Source organism: Gossypium hirsutum, chromosome A10 (assembly GCF_007990345.1).
Source record: "Gossypium hirsutum isolate 1008001.06 chromosome A10, Gossypium_hirsutum_v2.1, whole genome shotgun sequence".
In the NCBI taxonomy this organism is placed as follows: Eukaryota; Viridiplantae; Streptophyta; class Magnoliopsida; order Malvales; family Malvaceae; genus Gossypium; species Gossypium hirsutum.
This window is the reverse complement of record NC_053433.1, coordinates 53660841-53683015: the sequence shown is the minus strand read 5'-3', so window position 1 is coordinate 53683015 and position 22175 is coordinate 53660841. Positions and strand designations below refer to the sequence as shown.

The window sequence follows — 22175 nt, the reverse complement described above, 5'->3', positions numbered from 1 at the left end:
AAGGGAGCCAAATTCGAATAGGGGGAAAGCAAAAATAGTTGATTAATCAACCCGTAATTGTTTAATGACATTCAAGGTAAATTCTTAAGTGTTTAAGCTTGATTCTTTTTATATGCCTAAGAGTTAAATTATTATGGCAAAGAGATTGTTAATTTTATTTAGTTAATGTGCCGAATATGTAATGATTTAAGGCTATAAGCCGATTATGGCTATTATGCTTAAGTTGAATTGAATTTGGAAATTTGATGCACTAAATGAGTGTTACAATGAATAAACTATGTCGTATATGTGCTGGAAGAGATATCACGATTTGTGATTATTGAATATCTAAAGGAAACCATGATGTGTATAAAATTATTATTAGTCATATGTGGTAGCCGAATGTGGCTTGGTACTAAAGTGATTAAATGTGAACTTCGATGAGGTAAATGTTAGTGATCGATGATATAAGTTATACATTATAATATATATTCGGGTTCAAACCTAGCAGGCCTTGTGCTGGTGATGAATTTCGGGCTTTGAGCCTAGTAGGCGTAATGCTAATGAAATGATATCAGACTTAAAGGTCTAGCAAGCTTTAAGCTGGTGAATATTATCGGGCTTCGAGCCTAGCAGGCGTAATGCCGATAAATGATATCAGACTTAAAGGTCTAGCAGGCTTATTGCCAATGATGAAATCAGGCTATTACCTAGCAGGCAAATTGCCGGTGAACTATTAAAAGTGTGATGCTATAAGCCTATGGGCTAATACGATATGTGGATTCATTCCGTAAAGTAAATTATTCAGGTACGAACAACCTAATTATGTACATGTGAATTAAATGAATTTGATGATTGATGTGAATCGAACATATGAGAAATGGTTTCATGTTTATGTTCAACTATGAGACCTTGTGTTAGATTGGCAATTGAATTTGTGTAATACATTAAGTTGACCAGGTATATGTTATATACCTATATATGTTAGATTGATCGGAATTGAATCATGGATGTGAAATGAGAAGTATATGTGAAGATGTTATATATATCTGAAATAGAATTTATGGTGACCTTGTAATCATAGGTCCATTCTTGTGATGAATAAAAATGTGATGAAATTGAATGGTGATATACATGTTTAAATAATATGAAATGCAAAGAATGTGTGAAAGAGTAAATTTGTAATAAATCTTCTTGGGACAGCAGCAGTAACGTGATTTTTAAAAATCACCATAAATTGTGGGAGTTGAGTTAGAGGCTGAATAAATTATGTAATTAAAGCTTAATGAGTCTAGTTTCTTATAGAAGAACTGTGTAAGCAAAAGAATTGCCGATAATGAGATATTTGAAGTGATGTGGGACAGAGTCAAAATGACTTCTAGATCCCCTATTCTGTTTTTATAAAATCATTATAAATTGTAAAAAAAGGTCATAAGATAAAATTTATATGCTTAGACTCCTTAATGAGTCTAGTTTCAAATGAAATAAACGAGAACATATTTTGAATTCTGTACAATGAGAATTTTGATTCGTAGTTAATAGTGATTAGAATAGTCAAATAGTGAAACAGGGGAAACTTTAAGAAAATATGGTATTGAATGGCCAAACCAAAAATTCTGAAAATTTTATGGATAGAAGATATATAAATCTATTTTCAGGGAAAATTAACGGCACTTGATTTGGGGTTTCGTAGCTCCAGTTATAAATAATTTAGTGACTGTTGCTCAGGAAGACAAATTGTAGTGAATTTGTGATTATGTTGCAAACATTGATAAAACTTGTTAATGAGTAGCTAATTGTTTTCTTATGAACTCACTAAGATTTGAAGCTTACTCCCTGTTCTCTTTCCCCATTTCTTATAGGTCTGTACAATAGCTCGAGTTGGAAGGGCCGGAGATAACACCACACTATCGAGTTATCATGTAAGGTGAGAAGGATTGTAAATCATTAAGGTTTAAGGCATGTATAGGGGACTCCATTTTTTTTTCTGAGTGTGAGTTATGTATAATGATAATGTGTAATCATATGATATAATTTCATTGTTTATGAAGTTTTGAATGTATGAATAATTGTATGAGTGTTTAGGATTGTTTAGGGTGGCAATTGGCTTGTCATATAGCTTAGAAGTGTCTACATGAATAGACACACGGGTGTGTGTCTAGGCCGTGTGTGACACACGGTCACACCATACGGGTGTGTTCTCAGGACGTGTGTCCCCTACAACTTAACCCCCTATTCTGTTTTGGTAACAGGCCGTGTCTAATGTCACACGGGCGTGTGACGTAGTTAAATGCTAAATTTCTTAAGTGACTGAAGGGACTCGGTTTCTCTCTGAACCCACTTATATGTGCGATATGGGCCCGATACGTAAATAAATAAGAAAATTGAAATCAGATGTATTCCGTGAAGGTAATTTTTGAATGCCACAGCCTGAAATAGTGTAAAAGTGTTCGGTAGCACCTTGAACCCTGTTCTGACGTCGGGGCCGGGTGAGGGGTGTTACATTTGTGGTCCCAAAACCATTATTCCGACTAAGCCCTATTTTGGGATGTTACAACCATGGGGCAGATCGTGTGTCACACACGGCCTAGATACACGCCCATGTGTCTACCCGTGTGGATAAAGATAAGGCTATCTATCAAGCCTTTTTGCCACCCTTACTTGCACTAACTCTTACCACATCAATATCACCAATTTCATACATCAACATAAGGCCAATTCAACCACAACATGATAATTAATAACAACCCTCATTACACTATGAAAAACCAAGCATGCACTTATTCATTCATGCAATTTGTCCATCCATGAAACATCATCAATTACATATCATAAATAAATATTAGTCATTATTTGTGGCCTTATACAAAATGAAGGGTTTCATCCCAAGCCAACATATTTGGCCAAATCATAAAGACACAAAACTCAAAAGACAAAGTCCTATACATTCCATAATCAAAATAAAAGAACTAACTATACCAAGTGCTTCAAATGATAGTGTGAACGAGGCCTCTGACGATATCTGATCCACAGGCTAATTTGGTGGCACTACAAGGAAATGGGAAGGAAAAGAGGTAAGCATAAAGCTTAGTAAATCACATGTAAATAATGAAATAACTACAAGTTACCATGAGGGATCATGCTCCCAATATAATTCAATTTGCACATGAATATGTGGATCCATAAATATTATTGATTCATATTCATCTCTCACCAAGCATACAACATTGATTGAATTCACATCTCATACTTCATGTAAAATACACAAATGGTCATAAGTATAACTTACTCATTTTCCTTCCTTACTAAACATACAACGTAAGTGAAGCTCGTATTTCGTAATTCTCATTTAGGTACCTGTACCACTCACCACATGGTCATAAGTTCTCTCATTTTGATATAAATCATAAACCTTCCGTTGAACCATTTGGAATACTACAGGATATTCATTAGCCCTAGACATGGGATAAGATGCCGACGCCATGTCCCAAACATGGTCTTACTTTGGCTAACACATCAAAGTCGATGCCATGTCCCAGACAGGTCTTACACTGACTTCCATATATCGAAGCCGATGCTGCATCCCAGATAGGTCTTACACTGGCTTTCATCCATCGGTGTCGATGCCATGTCCCAGACAGGTCTTACACTAGCTTGTATATCTTAAGGCCGATGCATGTCCCAGACATGTCTTACACTAGCTCTCGTCTGAATGCCGATGCATGTCCTAGACATGTCTTACACTGGCTGGAATATATCGAGGCCAATGCTTGTCCCAAACATGTCTTACACTGGCTCTCAATATGTGGCTGATGCATGTCCCAGACATATCTTACACTAGCACACATATCACCCAATGTCATGACATGAATATCCAAATCTATTCCTAATGTTCAACCGGAAGTCTTCATTATATAAATTCTCATTCACAACACAAAGCAACAATTCATACCATAGTAATCGTACAATACATGATAATATTAAATTAGCATTATTTACGTACAACTTACCTATACAAAAGTAGGTGACTAGGTCGAGTTATTCAACTGGCTTGGTCTTCCCCCGGTCTAAGTCCGGATTGCATCTTTCTTGATCTAAAATGACAAATTTCACTAATTTAATCATCATAACAATTAATACAGTCCAAAATTCATACTTTGGCAAAATGACCATGATGCCCTTAGTCTTTACAAAAATTACGATTTTGCTTCTAGACTCGTAAATCGATTTTTATCGAATTTTCACATTAACTAAGCCTAGCCGAAACTATTTCATACTTATAGCAACTCACAATTTCAAACATTTCACACACTTACACTCTATTTTTACAAGTTTCACAAAATGGCCCCTATAGGTGTTTTTCATGAACACCTCTTCACAAAAGTTGTTTATTCAACAACTAAGATTTATTTTCTTCCATAAAAACTCAGCAAACATCATAAATTCTTTCATGGCAAATCCCTAGACTATCAATCATTTTGCAAAATAATCCCCTCAATGGAAAGCTCATGCTACAAGGGTCCTAAAAATACAAAAATCATCAACAATGAATATGAAAATCACTTACTTTCAAAGGTGACAAGTTGCTGAAATTTCAAGTTTCCAAAAACCCCATTTTTGTTGAAAATTTTGGTGAAAGAGAAAGGAAAAATGAAAAAGATGATGGCTAGTCACTAAGGTAATATTTTATTATATATTAAGTCACCTAACCATTTGACCATTTGATTTTCTTGTCCCCTATGGCCGACCATCAGCTTCTAAAGGGTCTATTTACTCTTTAAACCCCTCCAATCATGGTTCTCCAGTAATTTTACATCTTGAAGTAATAAAACAAAACTTTTACCCTTTACGTGATTTAGTTCTGTTTCGAAATTAAGCTCACAAACGCTAAAATTAACTCACCAAATTTTTCATGCACTCATAAAATCATACTATGACACCCAAAATAATAATAATAATGATTTCTCGGCCTCGGATTTGTGGTCCCGAAACTATTGTTCTAACTAAGCCCAAAATCGGGCTGTTACAATCATAGCTTACAATAGGTGAGACTTTGACAGTATAAATAACTATAGTAGGACGTATTCCTTTCTCACATTTCACTATCTTACATAGAACACAAACATAGTCAAAGGAACAATAAGAAAAGTAAAATTATGCCATTAGCCATCCAGCACACCGTAAACTCATATGAGCCAATCCATCCAGCACACAGTAAGCTCGTATGAGCCAATCCATCCAGCACACAGTAAGCTCGTATGAGCCAATCCATCCAGCACACCGTAAGCTCGTATGAGCCAATCCATCCAGCACCTCGTATGCTCGTATGAGCCAGTCCATCCAGCACACCAAGTATAATATCGAAATAGTCCGTAACAAATAAAGGACCTCAATATATACGGTAAACAACAAAATATTCCATAGTTCATCTTCTCTACTTCCACCATTTCATAATATCCCATAACACAGTATTCATACAACTCACAAATTCATTTAGGTAGTCAAGGTAATATAAAATCAATTAATATGCATCAATTAAACCAAGTGAACTTACCGGACTAGTTTGCAATAACAACAAAAGTACAGGGACTATTCAGCTACTTTCTGCATTCCCCGATTTCCAACATGTTCTTGATCTAAAATAATAATTTCATTCAATTAACTAAATCAACAGAAAATTCAAGTCATTTTTGCAATTAAGTTCCTTTTTGACATTTTACAAAATTACCCTCAACTTTTTTATCTTTATTCAATTTAGTCCTTAGGCCCTAATCATGCAAATAAACTAATTTTATTGAAAACCCATATCCCTAAATGTTAATAGCTTCCATTACAGCACACATTTGTAACAATTTCACATCAAGTCCTTGAATTTTATTACTTTAGCAACTTAATCCATAAACATTTAAATCATAAAAAATTACTTTACAAAACAATCAAATTTAACAACAAAGCTTCATAATCCTCCATAAACAATAAAAAAAACAACTCAAATCTTCAATGGTAAAAATTTTAAAATTTAACAATTTTACAAATTGATCCTCGGGTTGGCTAGATTAAACTAATACGAATCCAAAAACATAAAAACTACTAAAAATGGGCAAAGTTTACTTACCTAATCACCAAGTCAAAGTTTAGCCGAATATATTTCTTCTCTTTTAGGGTTTCGGTGGTGAATTGCTAATGAAGAAGATATAATTGATTTTATCATGTTTTGATTATAATATACCTATTTAATAATTTACTCTTTTACCCTGTTAATAGTAATCAATCTTTAACAATTTTTTTAAACCCACTAATGTCCACTAATTATCATAATGGTTTAGTTACCAAAGTGGTACACTATTTTCTTATACTATAATTTATTTAACTCTTCAATTAATAGAAACTAACATTTATAACGTCAAAGTTGTGATTCCGAAATCACTATTTTTGACACCACTGAAAAACAGGCTGGTACATTTCTAAATTAAAATCCAATAGCAATTAGACTTTTATAATGTAGTCTCTGAGCTTTAATTAACAATTTTTTTCAGTTAAATTACTTGACCGATTTTCAATATATTTTCATAGTAACTCCGAACATCTTCCTACTTTATCTTTATGGACTCGATTTACATAAATGAGGTTCTGAAATCGTATTTTTCGATACCGCCATTGGGTTGTTACACTTAATTGATGGTGACATAACTCAATTAGATTCTTAAATAATAAATAGATTATGACATACCTATGGTGTGAGTGAAAATAGTTATATAATAAATTTAAAAAAATGATATGAAAATTAAATATACTTTGGTGAAAATGATGAAATTAAGATGGTAAAAATTATGATGTTTTTAGTCTCAATCCCAATATATGTATATATTTTCTAAATGTTATATAAAAATATAAAAAACAAAAATAAGTACAAATTTCAAGTTTTTAATATATTTACAACTAGCCTATTATTTCACTTAAAATTTAAATAACAATATTGATTATATTTATTGCGTCTTAAAAATTAAGAATGAGTTTAATGGGTGAATTAAAATTTTAAAAATCTTTTTTGAAATATTTTTCTAAATATTAGTATCGGTTGACAACATATGTATCGTGTGCATAAGTAAAACTAGATATAATTTATTGGTTGTGAATCGGGTTACAGGATCCAGGTAATTACAGATTCGCCAGACGAAATCTCCGCCATATCGAAAAACAAAGATATGCAGAAGAGAGAGCAGGGTAAATCAGGTGGCGCGGCGGGTGGCAACGCCGCACCTCCGCCGAAGAGAGGCCGACCATTTGGAAGCACAGCTGCTAGCATAGCCTCCGCCTCCGCTGCTGATTCAGTGGCTCCGTCCACTCTCCTCGGCCCTTCTCTTCAAATCCACAACTCCTTCTCTGGTAATAAACCCTAAACACAGAACTAAAAAAAAAAAAGCAGTCCATTAACTTATTTATTTAGCAGTTTTGCTTATTTACTATTACTTTTTTAGTAATTTTATCTGAAATTTGTGTTTTAAATTTGTTATTGCTGTTTTAAGTAGAGCAGAACAATAAAAGGATAGTTCTAGCACTTCAAAGTGGGTTGAAGAGTGAGTTAACTTGGGCTCTGAATACTCTCACATTGCTCTCTTTTAAAGAGAAAGATGATATGCGTAAAGATGCCTGCTTGGCCAAAATACCCGGCTTGCTCGATGCTCTTCTCCAAATTGTATGTTTTCTCTGTCTTTATGAACTTTAATTTTATGTTGTGATGTAAATTGTTGTCACTTTGATTTATTGGTTTATATTTCTCGTCTGAGTTGGGATTTATTAGACTGTCTTTGATATGGAGCAGATAGATGATTGGCGTGATATAGCCCTGCCTAAGGAACTTAGAAAGGGACAAAGGACTAGAACATTGGGTGCAAATTCTGTCATAACAGGATTTGGCAACGAGTATGAGGCATTGGGATCGATTGCCTTGCTACCACAGTCGGGGTAGGCTTGAAAATTATTTTTGTTGCCTTGTTGGGTTTTAAGAATTGGGAAATAAATTTGGACTTTTGTTATGGAATGACAGATTGGGGTCAGGTTCTGCTGCTGAAATATCAGGACAAAAGAATACCAGTAAACGACGCCGTTCTGAGTGGTGGCTTGACGAAGATGGTCTATTTAATCTAGATGATGAGGGTCGAGCTGAAAAACAGCAGTGTGCCGTTGCTGCTTCTAATATTATACGCAACTTTTCTTTCATGCCAGAGAATGAAATTGCTATGGCTCAACATAGGCATTGCTTGGAAACTGTTTTTCAATGTATAGAAGATCACATTGTAGGTGAGACAACCCCTTCTTTTTCCCTTCTTTGTATATTTTAGTTTTTTTTTTTATGCCTGCATCCTTCAAAATATATACTTTTTTAGATTCTATGGTAGGATATAAGAATTTTAGATCTAGATCTTGGTTAGCTCATTGCACCGACAAGGATGATCAGGAACTGGAATCATGTCTTCAGATGCCACAATCTTAAACTTGTTGGGTTGTGATAGACTGATAGTTTAGCAAAGGGAAATTATTGTATTTCTTGAGTGGTCTTGAAATTTGTGCTGTTGAATTTACTATGTGTAGACCAAAGGTGAATCATCAGGAGCAGTGGATTGGGAACTTTGTGGGCTAAAATTGCTGCTATCAAAAATATTTTCATTTTTCTTCTTATTTCCCTTTTCTGCTTCTACAAAATAGTATTTGTCTTTCTTGTGTGTGTAATGGTAATTTTCTTCTAGTACTTAGTTGCAAAAATTCCCTTAACCTTTTCAATCTGTTATTGTGTGCTCTTAAAAGTTCTTTTTTCTTGACAGAGGATGAGGAACTTGTCACAAATGCCATTGAGACAATTGTTAATTTGGCTCCCTTGCTTGACCTTCGGATTTTCAGTTCACCAAAGCCATCTTACATTAAAATAACGTAATCCTGATATCCTTTCTTGCTTGAGTGCATGTTTTTCTAATTTATAACTTTTGGTTGATGATTATATATACTGTTTTACCAAACAGCGAAAAACGTGCAGTTCAAGCTATAATGGGGATGCTAGGATCTCAAGTCAAAGCCTGGCACTGTGCAGCTGCAGAATTTCTTGGGCGCATGATTATAAACCCTGATAATGAACCCCTCCTCCTTCCTTTTGTTCCTCAGGTAAAGCATTCTGCTGCAACATTTTCTTAAGTAAAGGTGTAATCATGTTATAAATATTAATGCAAACTTGGTGATGAACTGCAGATTTACAAGCGTTTAGTAGATATTTTGAGCTTGCAGGCATTTGATGCCCAAGCTGCTGCCATTGGTGCACTCTATAACCTTGTCGATGTCAATATGGACTGCAGGTTGAAGCTTGCTAGTGACAGATGGTAAGTTATTATTATTGTTATTATTTCTTTTTGGAAGTATGGATGATAGCATGGTGATGATAATGCATAGTCCTGTTATTTATTAAAGTTTACAGCTGAAAGGGCTATCTTATTTGTGTACATATGTTCACCCAATTTAGGGCTGTTGATCGTATACTGAAAGTGATAAAGACTCCGCATCCAGTTCCAGAAGTTTGCCGGAAAGCTGCAATGATAATAGAGCACCTTGCATCTGATCCTCAGAACCGGACATCACTGCTAGCTTATGAAAATACTTTTGCAGAGATACTTTTTTCAGATGGTAGACATTCTGATACGTTTGCAAGGATTTTGTTTGAACTGACTTCAAAACCGAACAACAAGATTGCAGCAGCTCGTGGAATTTGGGGCATGTAATCAAGACACTACACTTTCAGTGGTTCAACTCTAATTAAGTGGACTGTTATTTCAGGACATAGACCCTAAACTGACGGGTACGTACTGGCTGTATTTAGATTTAGACTAATCATTATTTATGTTGTGCTTGTGATTCTGTGATGTACTAAAAGTTTTAAACCTCATGAAGCTACCTTTGAAGCTTCCGCTTGGTGTACTGATTGTAGCATTGCCATGTCCTGATTGTATTATGTTCTTGATAATAACTGCAATTTATATAAAACCAATGTTGTGCAACTACTTCTGCTAACAATCTCGCCCTCATCGGGATTGGATAATATCCCATTGACTGAGTATGTGTATATAACTTAGTAAGGATTCACGCATAAGTTCCTGCACTTCATTGAGCATATGCTTTGTAGTCGATGGTTATTTCCATGAAAGCCTAACCTTCATTGTCAGGTTAGGAACCCTATTTGGAACCCTATTTGCCCTTTGAGCTGACTTTTACCTTGAGCTAAGGAGCATAGGACGATCTAGGATCTAGACAGTGGTTGCGAAGGGTGTAATCGAAGTGCGGTAAAAGGTTCATCCTTGACTCGAAACTTAAAATTCAAAACTCAGCTTGAGCCAGATTTATTTTCAAGATTTTAGCTCGATTCGAGCATGCTATCTCGAATGTTATTGTTTTAGCAATTTGGATTTCAATATTTCATTTTGAGTTAAAATATTGTGATTTCAACGAAAATCTTGATTAAGGCTTTTAAAAGTTTGACGGTATGAGATGTGGCAACTTATAATTTATTATTAACTCCTTGTTGATTTGATACCTTTTTATCTTTATAACTACATTAACAAATAATTTATAAGTTTAAAGAATTGTAATAAAAAATTATAAACATTTAAAAAGTATAGTAAGTTATAAATTTTAGAAAATTACAAAAAAAATCAAGTTTTTGATAAAAAATCAAAATTTTTTTATTGTATTTTAATTCAATTAAAAAATTATTGTAAGACTTCCATTTTTGTTATTTTTGGGAAAAAAAAGGGGAAATTTAACCAATGAACTTTACCACTTCCGTTAGCAAAGATTTCTTGAAATATTGTAATTTATTATTTTATCTAATATCAATAAAATGAACTCTATGGAGGGTGGGAAATGGTGCCTCAGTCAGGAATTGGGAGGATGCCTAGCTTCTTGGATCACAGGGCTTGTAACATTTTCAATCGGTTTGAATGTTAGACTCGAATTCTGGAGATTACATTGGGCACCAAAGTGGTCTGGTAGAATTATCGAAGTTTTAAAATAGTTAACTAAAACATTGGTTATTCTTTGAAGAAAACTTAGTTAATTTATGGAAAAACTCATGAGTTGTAAAAACTAATTCAGTTTAATATCTTCATCATAATGATGTCTACTATTAAAAATATAGTTTAAAAATCCAAATTACTTTCTTAATAGAATACATTTACAATTTAGCAGCGGAACGTAATTTTAATAAAAATCATGTTTCATGCATAATTAAATAAAAAATTCATATTCTAATAGCCTAAATGATTGTCATGCATGCCTAAGTAAAAATCGTAAACTATATCTCATACCACAATAATAATAATATAGTTTCAAATAACTAGAATTATAAAATAATCAGTCTAAAATACTTTTATATAGAAATCAATATTTCGAGCCGAGCCCTCCGAATGTCGAGTTCGTGTCCTAACTTTATGGGTTATCTGAAAAGAAGGAAAATAAATAGGGGTGAGCTATGAAAGTTCAACATGAGTTCTGTCACCAAAAAATTGAAACAAAACAGTAGACAAAGCACTTCAACAATTTCGAGAATAAACACAATCACAAAAGCACTTTAGACTAACAATTTTTCACATAAAACACTTCACTATAAATTTTGTAACACCCCGAACCCGAAACCGACACCGGAGTCGAACACGAGGTGTTAACTGACTTTAACCCCTTACAAAATTTATTTTCCAGACACTGCCCAATCTGTGTACTAGTCGTTTTAAAAATCATATCTTGAGTTTCGTAACTCGAAAATCAGTTTCGTAATTTTTCCCAGAAACTAGACTCATGTTTCCATCTATGTATTTTTTTCTAGAATTTTTGGTCAGGCCAATTAGTACAGTTTATTAGTCAAAGTCTCCCAAGTTGCAGGGGTCGACTACACTGACCTTTGCCCATTACGACTTGGATATCTCCCTGCACGGGGCTTCAATACTGATGCCGTTTGTTTCTATGAAAACTAGACTCAGAGAGGAATCTATACATATATGGTACGACCCCTAATTATCTCTGGTTAATTTATAATGAATTTCCAAAGTCGGAGCAGGGAATCCAGAAACCGTTCTGGCCCTGTCCCACAAAAATCTGATTATCTCTTAATATACTGCCCATATGATCTTTTCGTTACTTCCTCATGAAAACAGACTCATCGAGCTTCGATTACATAATTTATTCATCAATTAATTCCACTCCTACTATTTTTAGTGATTTTTCAATCTCATTACACTGCTGCTGCCAGCATCTGTTACGAAAGTAACTAGGTCCATTTCATGCCTACCCTTGATCCAACTCAATCGAACATTCGTGCCATTTTCGCATGGCTTAAAGTTTACATGCCAAAGTTCAAACACAACGTAATAGCTTATACATGCCAAAATGTTCTTCTAAGCCAACTAAGAAGAAAGTACCAAAACTTGCTATCCGGTGTGATGACTTCGATGACGGCCTGACCCCGCAAAAAAAATAGATGAGTCCAAGCAACCTATAATGGGTGACAAGGAAACACCGAGTGAGTTTATAACTCAGTAAGTCATAAGCAATGCACTACCATCCATCAATAACATTATCACAAGAGGAAACAAAATGGAACGAGACAATTTACTCCATCCATACCGAACCATACCATAGTTCCTCCAACCTATCGATTCAATTTCATATCAATTCATGCATTCACATTCCATATACTCATCAATAGGACATTGAAGCATTTTCATAAATCAATTTATTTTCGTTACAATCAAACGACTAAACGGCCTTTCACCCATCCTACGATAAATTTTATGTACGTGACTTCAAGTATATTTGTCACATAGGTTCAAACTTACCGAGCTCAACACCAAGTATAAGCATAGCACCTATTAGCCATGTACTCAAGACACTTACCCGATCCGCTGTCCGCGATCGACTCAATAGTGTCGCACACATAGTGTCCATAATGATTCACGAATGTATATTGAGTCCGCACACTCAATGCTATATAATCAACTCGCACACTTAGTGCTACGTAATCAAATCGCACACTTAGTGCTACATAGTCAAACTCGCACACTTAGTGCCGCATGGTCAATTCGCACACTTAGTGCATCATATTCATTTCGCACACTTAGTGCAACATAGTCAAATCGCACACTTAGTGCTGTACAATTTAATCCCGCGCACTTAGCGCCAATCTCATGGTCATAAATGGTTATCCCGCACGTTTAGTGCCGAGATCAACAACTCAGTACATCTTACCTCTTTTCTTTTCATTCAACAATTTCATCATCACATACGTACATGCATATATATATATATATGTATATTTATTCATTCCATTCAGCATCAATACATAAACATTATGACCATTTGAAATAATACCAACTACATGCTTAATGACTTACTTGTGTTGGGTAAGATGGTTCCAACTCGGCTACTCGATGATCTTTTCTTTGCCTTTGCTCGATTCTCCTCCTCTAACTCCTTGAGCTTAATTAATAAATCAACTAGTTTAACCATCTTGCTAAACATTCATAATTCAATTACACATGCATATGTATGTTTGTATATTCGGCAACCATCCTCACTAATTACCCATTTAGTCGATTACACACATAATTAAAGGTAACATCACGAATGGCATACTTATGTATATATATATGTATATATATACTTTGGAATGGGCATCACAATTAGATTTAACACCACCTTCATACTCAATTAGATGGCCGAATGCATGTGTATATGCACAATGTCAACTATAACATCATGTAAATCCACATATACTACATTTCTTATGTTCCACATCTTAATGCCCATTATACATAATCAAATTTAACATCATCCATATATTTACTCATATGGCCAAATATACATACCCCCATATAATATCATTTTCATTCCATTTAACACTTAATTTCCACCACATAAACACTTGGCCGATTTTGCTAGCACACAAGCCTATGACCGAATGTCCTTGACCTCTAGTCACCTAGATTTTTATTCTTTAAGCCTCATCCAACTCATATTTTTCATTGACAACCTCCTTAACTTCAATTTATTCACATCTTTAATCATGCTACATTCGACCATTATTTAACAATAATTCATGCATCCTTTTTATTAAACACTCAAAATCAACCATCTTCATACCTCATCACCAAAGACATCAAAATACCAACCAAGAATGTAACATTCATGGCCGAATATCATCTCCATCAATTAACAAAATTTGAACCATGGCTAGGTAGATTTTTACTTACAACTTAAAATATACATGAATCTCAAAGAATAATATCAAACATACCTCAATCTAGTTACATGCATGGCCAAACCTCTTAGAAACTTTTCCCCTAGGCACCGAATATTCAAGAGCTTCTTAATCAACTTGAAGATGACCAAATGCCTTAACTTCACTTTCTTCTTTTTCTTTCTTTAGGTACGGCTATTGTGGTAAGGAAAAGGATGAACACTCCTTCTTCCTCCTTTATTTTATTCATCCCTTTTTTTCTTTTTAATTCACTTCTTTTATTTATTCTAATCTACTTACCAATATTAAATAATAAACAACATAAACTTGGAGGAATGGAACCATGCTTGGCCGGCCACTTATCAAGAATTGGGCACTTTGACATGCAAACCCAAACTTTCTCACCTTGTTATTATTTAATCCTTTCAATTTATCTATCATCTTTTCTAAATTTCTCAACTAAGTCCTTTCATGAAAATCCACATTCCTAAGGCAAATTTTAAACCTTTATTATTTCCACACATACACTACCACATTAAATATATGCAATTAAAATTAAAATAAATTTTCTTGTAACTCGGTTTTGTGGTCCCGAAACCACTTCCCGACTAGGGTAAATTTTGGGCTGTTACAAATTTATCAGAATTCAGAATAATCATAATCGAATAACAATTCAGAATATCATTTTTTTCCAGATTAACTCAATACAAGAATAATTGGTGTAACGATTAATTATACAGAAACATTGTTCATCAATAATTCTCCATAGTAATTTCACACATATCAATATTTCAGATTACATGTCTTAAATCACATTTAGCAAATTCAGTATATCATATTAACATAATAGTTTTCACCATGTATAAGCAAAAACACATACCATATCATATCAGAAATTTCATAATTTCAAGCACATGCTTTATGAATGCAAACGAATTTAGTTTAACAGATAAGTTACTACCCCACCGCTACACACCATAGGAGTTCCCCAGAACTCATTCATCCCTACATGTCGGTTTGTGGATAAACCACCAAAAGATGCAGGTTAATACACTGCTAGACAGTTGTGAATACACAACATAATTGCATATCAAAGTTGCCAAATAATGGGTGGGCAAACCACCAAAGGTTGCAAGTTAATACGCTGCCAGATGATTGTGAATACACAACATTTTTGCAAATAAAAGTTGCCAAATAATATGTGAATGTACCACAAGATTTGTAGATTTATAGTCTGCCAGAACTTCCTCTTTACAAAGTGTTTCAACCATGCAACAAAATAAGGCATGCTTAAACAGAACAATTATAATGATTAAAAATAATCAAATATCGTAGCAATAATTATGCTTTTAAATAATTAATTCAATAGCAAAATCATATATTTTTCAAAGATTCAATTTGGCGGTGTCATAAGGCATGTTATACAAAAATCACAAGTATGGAAACAATTAACATGATTCCTCACAATTTATGCCATTGGGTATATATTTAACAATAATTCAATTAATTAAATCATGGATTCAAACATTATTCAAACTAACAGGGACTTAATTGCATAAATTAAGCACTAAAATTAGTTCGGGAACCATTCAAGGACTAATTTGTAACAAATATAAAATTTTGGGTAAAACTGTAAAATTTAAGAAACAGAGGCACATGGTCTTGTGGCCAAGCCGTGTGGGTCACATAGTTTGCGTGAACAAGCTACATGGGAGGGTCTAGGCCGTGTGGTCTGGATTGGGGTTGATTTTACCTCGATTTTCTCATAAGGGAACACACACTTGACTTTCGGAGTCTCGTACGATGATCCTTGTGTCCAAATTTGATCTGAGCCACCTAAAATGGGTTGATATTGGCTCGTTTAGACACAAATTTGATGGTGTTTTGCTAAATCAAAATGAAAAACTGATTGAACATGGTTGATTTTAGGTTTGAGATTTAAATATAAAATTTCTAGCAAAAAAAAAGAGAGAAAAATTTATGAAAAGGAAAAGTGGGAAAAATAAGAGAAAAAGATGTATTTAAAGAATAGAGAAAAGAAATTCTAAATAGGGTTGAAAGAGATAATCAAAATCCTATTATGATTAGGATAGAGACCAAATGGCAAGGTTAAACAATTTTTAGAGGGCTGATGTGGTAAATTTCTCAATCTGCCAAAATTTAATAAAAAGAGAAAAGGAATTGGCATGGGTATAACATGGGAATTTAGAGAGAATGGAGTGATGCTTAGCTACTGGGCTATTGCCCATTTCATGGTTACTTTCTACCATATTTATTTCTTATACTAACTTAGTTTTCATCCTTAATTGCTGAAAAATAAAGAGGAAAAATGCAAAAAATAGAGCTTAAACCCTTGTCCTTTAAAGGTTTTACTAAGGCCTTAACCACTAATACCAGGGCTCAATTATTAATGATTTTATAAATTCTAATCACCTAATTTTTGAGGTGTTACAGGGTTGTTACATACATAGCCCTAAGCCTATAGGGTCTTCTATTTTGATAGAGTCTACTGTAAGGAAATCTAATGCAAAGGGTTATTTCTGTGGGAATGTTAGGGAATCTAAAGAATGAGAATGATCTAGTTGTGGGGTCTTGGTGTGGTTACTGATTTGGATGATAGATTAAGGCAAGCTTTTTTCCTTACAACCTCTCACTTCGTCATTATTTTATTAAGTTAGAAGCCCCTAACACCCTATCATTGTAGGTATTGACTTGAAAATTTTGGGTTTTTTTTTATGGAAACAAGAATGTTTGTTAGCAAATGAGAGAAGCTGGCAGCAAAGGGGGACTTTTCCTCGATCGTAGGTACAAATTGTTGTGGATAAAGTAAATGAGGGCAATCCTAATGTGGAAAGATTCGGTCTCTTGAATTGTTGTTTACATGAATAATAATATTTTGTTTGCATATGTTAAGCTGTACCAATATATATGGTTTGGTTAAAATACTAGAAAAAAGGATCCTATTACATGTGGACAAACAACAGACATGGGGAGGATTTGGTATAGGACAAATTGACTAAAGGTTTCGCTAACTATAAATGTTTTCAAAATCATGAGCTCTTAGAACTTCATAATATGCCTTTGTATTGTTCGTGTTAGAAAATAATTTCAAATATATATTAGAGTTAGCGCGATGGAAGTTTAATTTTTTTTCAAAAATGGACATCTATTGTGATATTTAAAAGTACTAAATCTGAGCAAATAAGTACATGTGTATTGAGGCCTCTAAGGGAAGTCATTGTCGCAATATCCCTCTAAGAAGGTTCTTAGACTTTTGATCAACTTAATTTGAAGTTTGAATGCTTCAAACTTTGAATCAATTGATCTTCTCTTCTATTTTCAAGTTGACGGTTGCTTAAAGAATGGGTCCTAACTCAAATAATCTAAAATGAGACAAAATTAAAAATCTCCTTGAGAAGAGCCCTTTGCGCAAACTTTTATAACCAAAATTGAAATTTTAAGCTCTATAGATTTGAATTATAATTGTTAGATGATTGCAATCATAATTGCTCATAATCTAGAATCCAAACTTAAGAAAATAAAATTTATTTTAGTACATGAAAAATTTCTCATTTATTATTTTGTCCATTCGTTCAATTTTTTTTTCATGCTATTCGGTTAGAGTTATAATGATCTAGTAGAGAAACTGATTGAACATATATAAATAGGGTTTAAATAATTTGTAATTAAGTTTTTATTTTTTGTCTAATAATTACAAAGTTATTTATTCATGGATTCAATACAAAAAAAGTATCATAATTAGCTCTTCATTATATAACATTATGAAAACCACTTATTTCAAGCTCTAGTCCAATGATCTTGTCATATATGTGCTACACTCATAGGATATTTGTGATCCCTTTAGGTTAAATTCGTTCATATAATTCAATCTCTTTTTATTTCATGATCACCACCGCATCTTTATTAATGAAAATGATCATTATTTATACTAATAATGATAAAATCATTTGTCCTAGACAAAATCCATGACCATATTCCATGTAACACCCTTACCCGGCTTGGTGACTGACATGGATAAGTGATTCCATATTGGAACTTTTTTTGCATTTACAAATTTTTTTTAATAAAAATATCAATTGCACAACTTAACAAAATCCTTTAAAACGATTCCTAATGTCTACAAAGCTTTAAACACATTTTTAATAGTTTCCAAGTGTTTGGACATGTCCAATACATAATACGAAGTTTTGGTAATTCAAGCGGCTTAAAAATACAGTTTCAGAGGGGCAATAGAGTAAGTCTTGAGACTTGAGTGACAAGTCTTGATACTTGACATGTAAGTCTTAATACTCTCAAGTATCAAGACTTAAGCTGCAAGTCTTGAGCCTTAAGCTATTTATTGTAGCTTTTTTGCTACTAACTTGCAAGTCTCGATACTTAATCAGAAGGTATCGGGACTTTAAACCTCTAAAGCTAAAATTAAGCATACTGACTTATTAGTCTTGAGATTTAAGTGTTACATTCTAGGACTAGAAGCAGGGGACCAAGATTTTGACTATAAAACACCTCAAAATCATGTCAAGGCTCAACCAACACATCCTAACACTTAAATAGCATTAAATACACTTCAAAAGCCACTAGAAATAGTTCAATTGGCATAGAATAACCTTGAAATCATTTTTCATACTCCATATTGATTCAAATACCAAAAATAAGTTTATAAACCATGCTTCGTGCAGATGTTCCAATAACAAACTATACACCAAAGCCCATACAAATAAAAATAACAAGCATCTATGCCCTTAAGGCTATAAAAGTAGTATGAAACTAAAGTATATCTATAACCATTTACTCCTAAGTACATGCCACCAAGAACCAATATAACACATATATTGAGATTTCATACTTTTTGAGTCTTGCAATGGTGATGCAATCTAGAACAGCTCGTTTTACAGTGGTGTTGAAAATAGTGGTATCGAGACCACAAATTCGACGAGTAAAGTTTGTATAATTAGTATTTAAATTATATGAATCACTAATAATTTTTATATTGAATTTTGATATGATGAATTTAATTAATTGAATTAAAAGTTAGTATAAATGATTTGGTTCAAAAGTTAAGTGGTTATTGAAAACGAGGTATTAAGACCTCGTTTCCATACTTTAAAGCCATAAATATTTTTATTAAATATTTACAAAGTCGTATTAGATGTGAATTGAAGTTTGGTTCGGTAATTTTGATGATTTACTACTAAATTAAGGTCAAATGATTAAATTGTAAAAGAGATAAAAGTTAATTGCTATAGATTTAAAATAGCAAAGGGACCAAAATGGTAATTAAAATATGGTCAAAAAGTCTAAGAGGATTAAATCCACTATCTTTTGGGCTATTTTCTCATTTAGTCCTAATTAATTTAGGATTAAATTGAAATTAAGCTTATTTAGTTAGAATTTAATATAATTAAAGGACTAATTGTGCAATTGGACCCTCCTTAAATGATCTAAAAATAGAAATTATATGAATTCTCTAGATTGTGGTAAATTGCAATTAGTTCCTAATTAATTGAGGATTTACTAATTAATCTATTTTTCTGTATGATCGGAAATGGTGGTTTTAGGGCCATAATTTTGATGTGTTAGACCAAAAAATTAATTATTTAATATTTACAGGGTTATTAATGTTATTTTAAAAATTAGTTATGAAATTTTATCGTTTAGATAGTTAATTAAGTAAAAATGACTAAATCATAAAAGTTACAAAAGTTGAGTTCTATAGATTAAAAGCACCAGATGACAATGAAAAGGTAAGCCAAGACACTTAGATGGTAAATATACCATTAGGGAAAGAAAAGGACGGTTAAGTGAATATTTACATGAATTTTAATTAAAATTAAAATGACTCAAATGACAATTTTGTAAATATGATGAAAAGTATCAAATTAAAAGATAAAAATGAAATAATTTCTCTTGTTTCTTCTTCAACCAACCAATTTTCCATTGTTGAAAGGGTGAGCTTCGATTGGCTAGGGTTTGTCAATTAAGTAAGTAAATATTGCTGTTTTTAGTAATTTTTATGTTTTCGAGTTTGTATTAGCTTAATCTAGCTAATTCGAAGACAATTTGTGAAACTGTTAAATGTTTTGGATTGTTCCATTGATGAGTTTGAGTTATTCTTGAAACTTTTCGAAAGAATATTGATTTTGGTTGCTAGATAGGACTATTTTGTAAAGTAGTTTTTGATTATTTTAAGGTTTAAGGACTAAATTATTAAAGTGATCAAATTACAAGGACTTAATGAGAAATAATTGCAAATATGGGCTGTATTGAAGTCATTTAATATTTTCCCATGGATTTTTTTAAATAAAAATGGTTAATTTGCATGATTAGGGCTTAAGGACTAAATTGAATAAAAGTAAAATATTGGGGGCAAATTTTTAAAATGATAAAAAGGACTTAATTGCATAAAATTAGTTAATTTTACTATTGGAATTAGTTAATTGAGTGGAAATATTGTTTTAGATCTTGAACGAGTGGAAAACTGAGGGAAAGAGAAAATACTAAATAGTCCTCATCTCGTACCTTTATCATTACTATAATTTAGTTAGGTAAGTCCGTACGATTTAATTTTAGTACATTTTTAAATGTATTATAGGAACTTAATTGCATAATATTTAATTATAATGATGTGTGTAATTGGAAATGGAAGTAATGAATTGAAATGACATCGATCACTGATTGAGATATTATTTGTCGTTACTGCAAATCAATCTTGTAAATTTGTGCATTTATTTATGCTTCTAATAATCCTTATATTCTTTCTTAATAAAATGTTATTGAATGTTATATTATATACCCAATGAAGTTCAGCGAGCGATATCCATTGATATATAGAATGAAGCTTAAATGAGCATTACCCACTGATATACTGATTGGTGCTCAAACGAACGATACCTACTATCGAGCCATACCTACTGATTCTACTAAAAGTATGCTCTATCGAGCCATACCTATTGATTCTACTGAAAATATGCTCTATCGAGCCATATCTACTTGTTCTACTGAAAGTTTCTCAAATGAGCATTACTCACGAATATACTGAAATACTGTACAGATTGTTACTTCTCAGACAGAGTTGTGATTTACATGAATTTCATTATTTAATTTTAAATTACTATGTTTGGTTGGAAAAGCTTACCAATTTATTTAAACAAAATTACTAAGCTTTATTCAAGCTTACTTGTATCTGTTTCATTTTGTAGATAACGTTTTGAGGGCTCAAACGATCGAATCAACATAAGAAATCACACTATCTAGGAAATCTATGGTAGAATTTGATTTCAGTTGGTATATATGGCATGTATTAGGACCGTTTAGTATGTATGATATTGGTTCTTAGATTTTGGGCAAGTTTTACTTGAATTTGTGTTGTTGATTGAAGAACAAATGGAATTAGGCATGTTTTACTAAGATAAACTTGTGGATCAAGAATGAAAATATTGACATTATGATGAACTATGGTATGAAATGGAAATAGATGCTTGATGTGTAAACTATAACTTGTATATGCAACTTGAAGATGTAATGTCATGAAATGCATTGTTGTGTCAATAATGGCACATTGGTTAGGTACGTAGGTTGATTTTTTTGACATATTTGAATGTTATTGAAGATGACTTTTGGCCTATAAAGTTGTGTATTTGAATGTGTTTAGGTACCTAGGTAAATAGGTGAAATTTGAGCTTGTAATTTGTTATTTTTGTGCTCATATGGCCTGGGACACGGGCTGTCACATGGTTGTGTGATGCACACTGGCAACACACATGGACGTGTGCACTGAGCGTGTTTCAAAACAGTATAGATGCAATTTTCACATGGCCTAAGACATAGATTGTCACACGGCCATGTGATACGCACAGGCAACCCACACGGGCGTGTATCCTGAATGTGTTTCAAAACAGTATAGGTG

At 33.0% G+C, this 22175-nt stretch overlaps 1 protein-coding gene across 2 annotated transcripts; it reads left to right on the top strand.

Annotated features, from left to right (window-relative positions):
* Positions 1-7074: 7074 nt before the first annotated feature.
* On the top strand, positions 7075-10019 carry LOC107910616 (armadillo repeat-containing protein LFR). Of its 2 annotated transcripts, none has more exons than XM_016838523.2 (8): positions 7075-7365; positions 7506-7675; positions 7802-7944; positions 8027-8280; positions 8802-8907; positions 8997-9135; positions 9220-9347; positions 9488-10019. In XM_016838523.2, the coding sequence occupies exons 1-8, from the start codon at positions 7185-7187 to the stop codon at positions 9741-9743; spliced, it is 1377 nt and encodes a 458-aa protein (XP_016694012.1). In that variant the 5' UTR covers positions 7075-7184; the 3' UTR covers positions 9744-10019. The 2 variants fall into 2 exon arrangements, with proteins under 2 accessions (XP_016694012.1, XP_016694013.1); XM_016838524.2 differs by having other exon boundaries at positions 7077-7365; positions 7509-7675.
* The last annotated feature ends 12156 nt before the right edge of the window (positions 10020-22175 follow it).

Excerpts from the sequence above, each read along its gene's own strand:
- LOC107910616 (XM_016838523.2), top strand. The coding sequence starts at position 7,185 with ATGCAGAAGAGAGAGCAGGGTAAATCAGGTGGCGCGGCGGGTGGCAAC. Across the intron at positions 7,945-8,026 it reads GCCTTGCTACCACAGTCGGG|ATTGGGGTCAGGTTCTGCTG; the intron begins GTAGGCTTGAAA and ends ATGGAATGACAG. Across the intron at positions 9,136-9,219 it reads TCCTTCCTTTTGTTCCTCAG|ATTTACAAGCGTTTAGTAGA; the intron begins GTAAAGCATTCT and ends GATGAACTGCAG.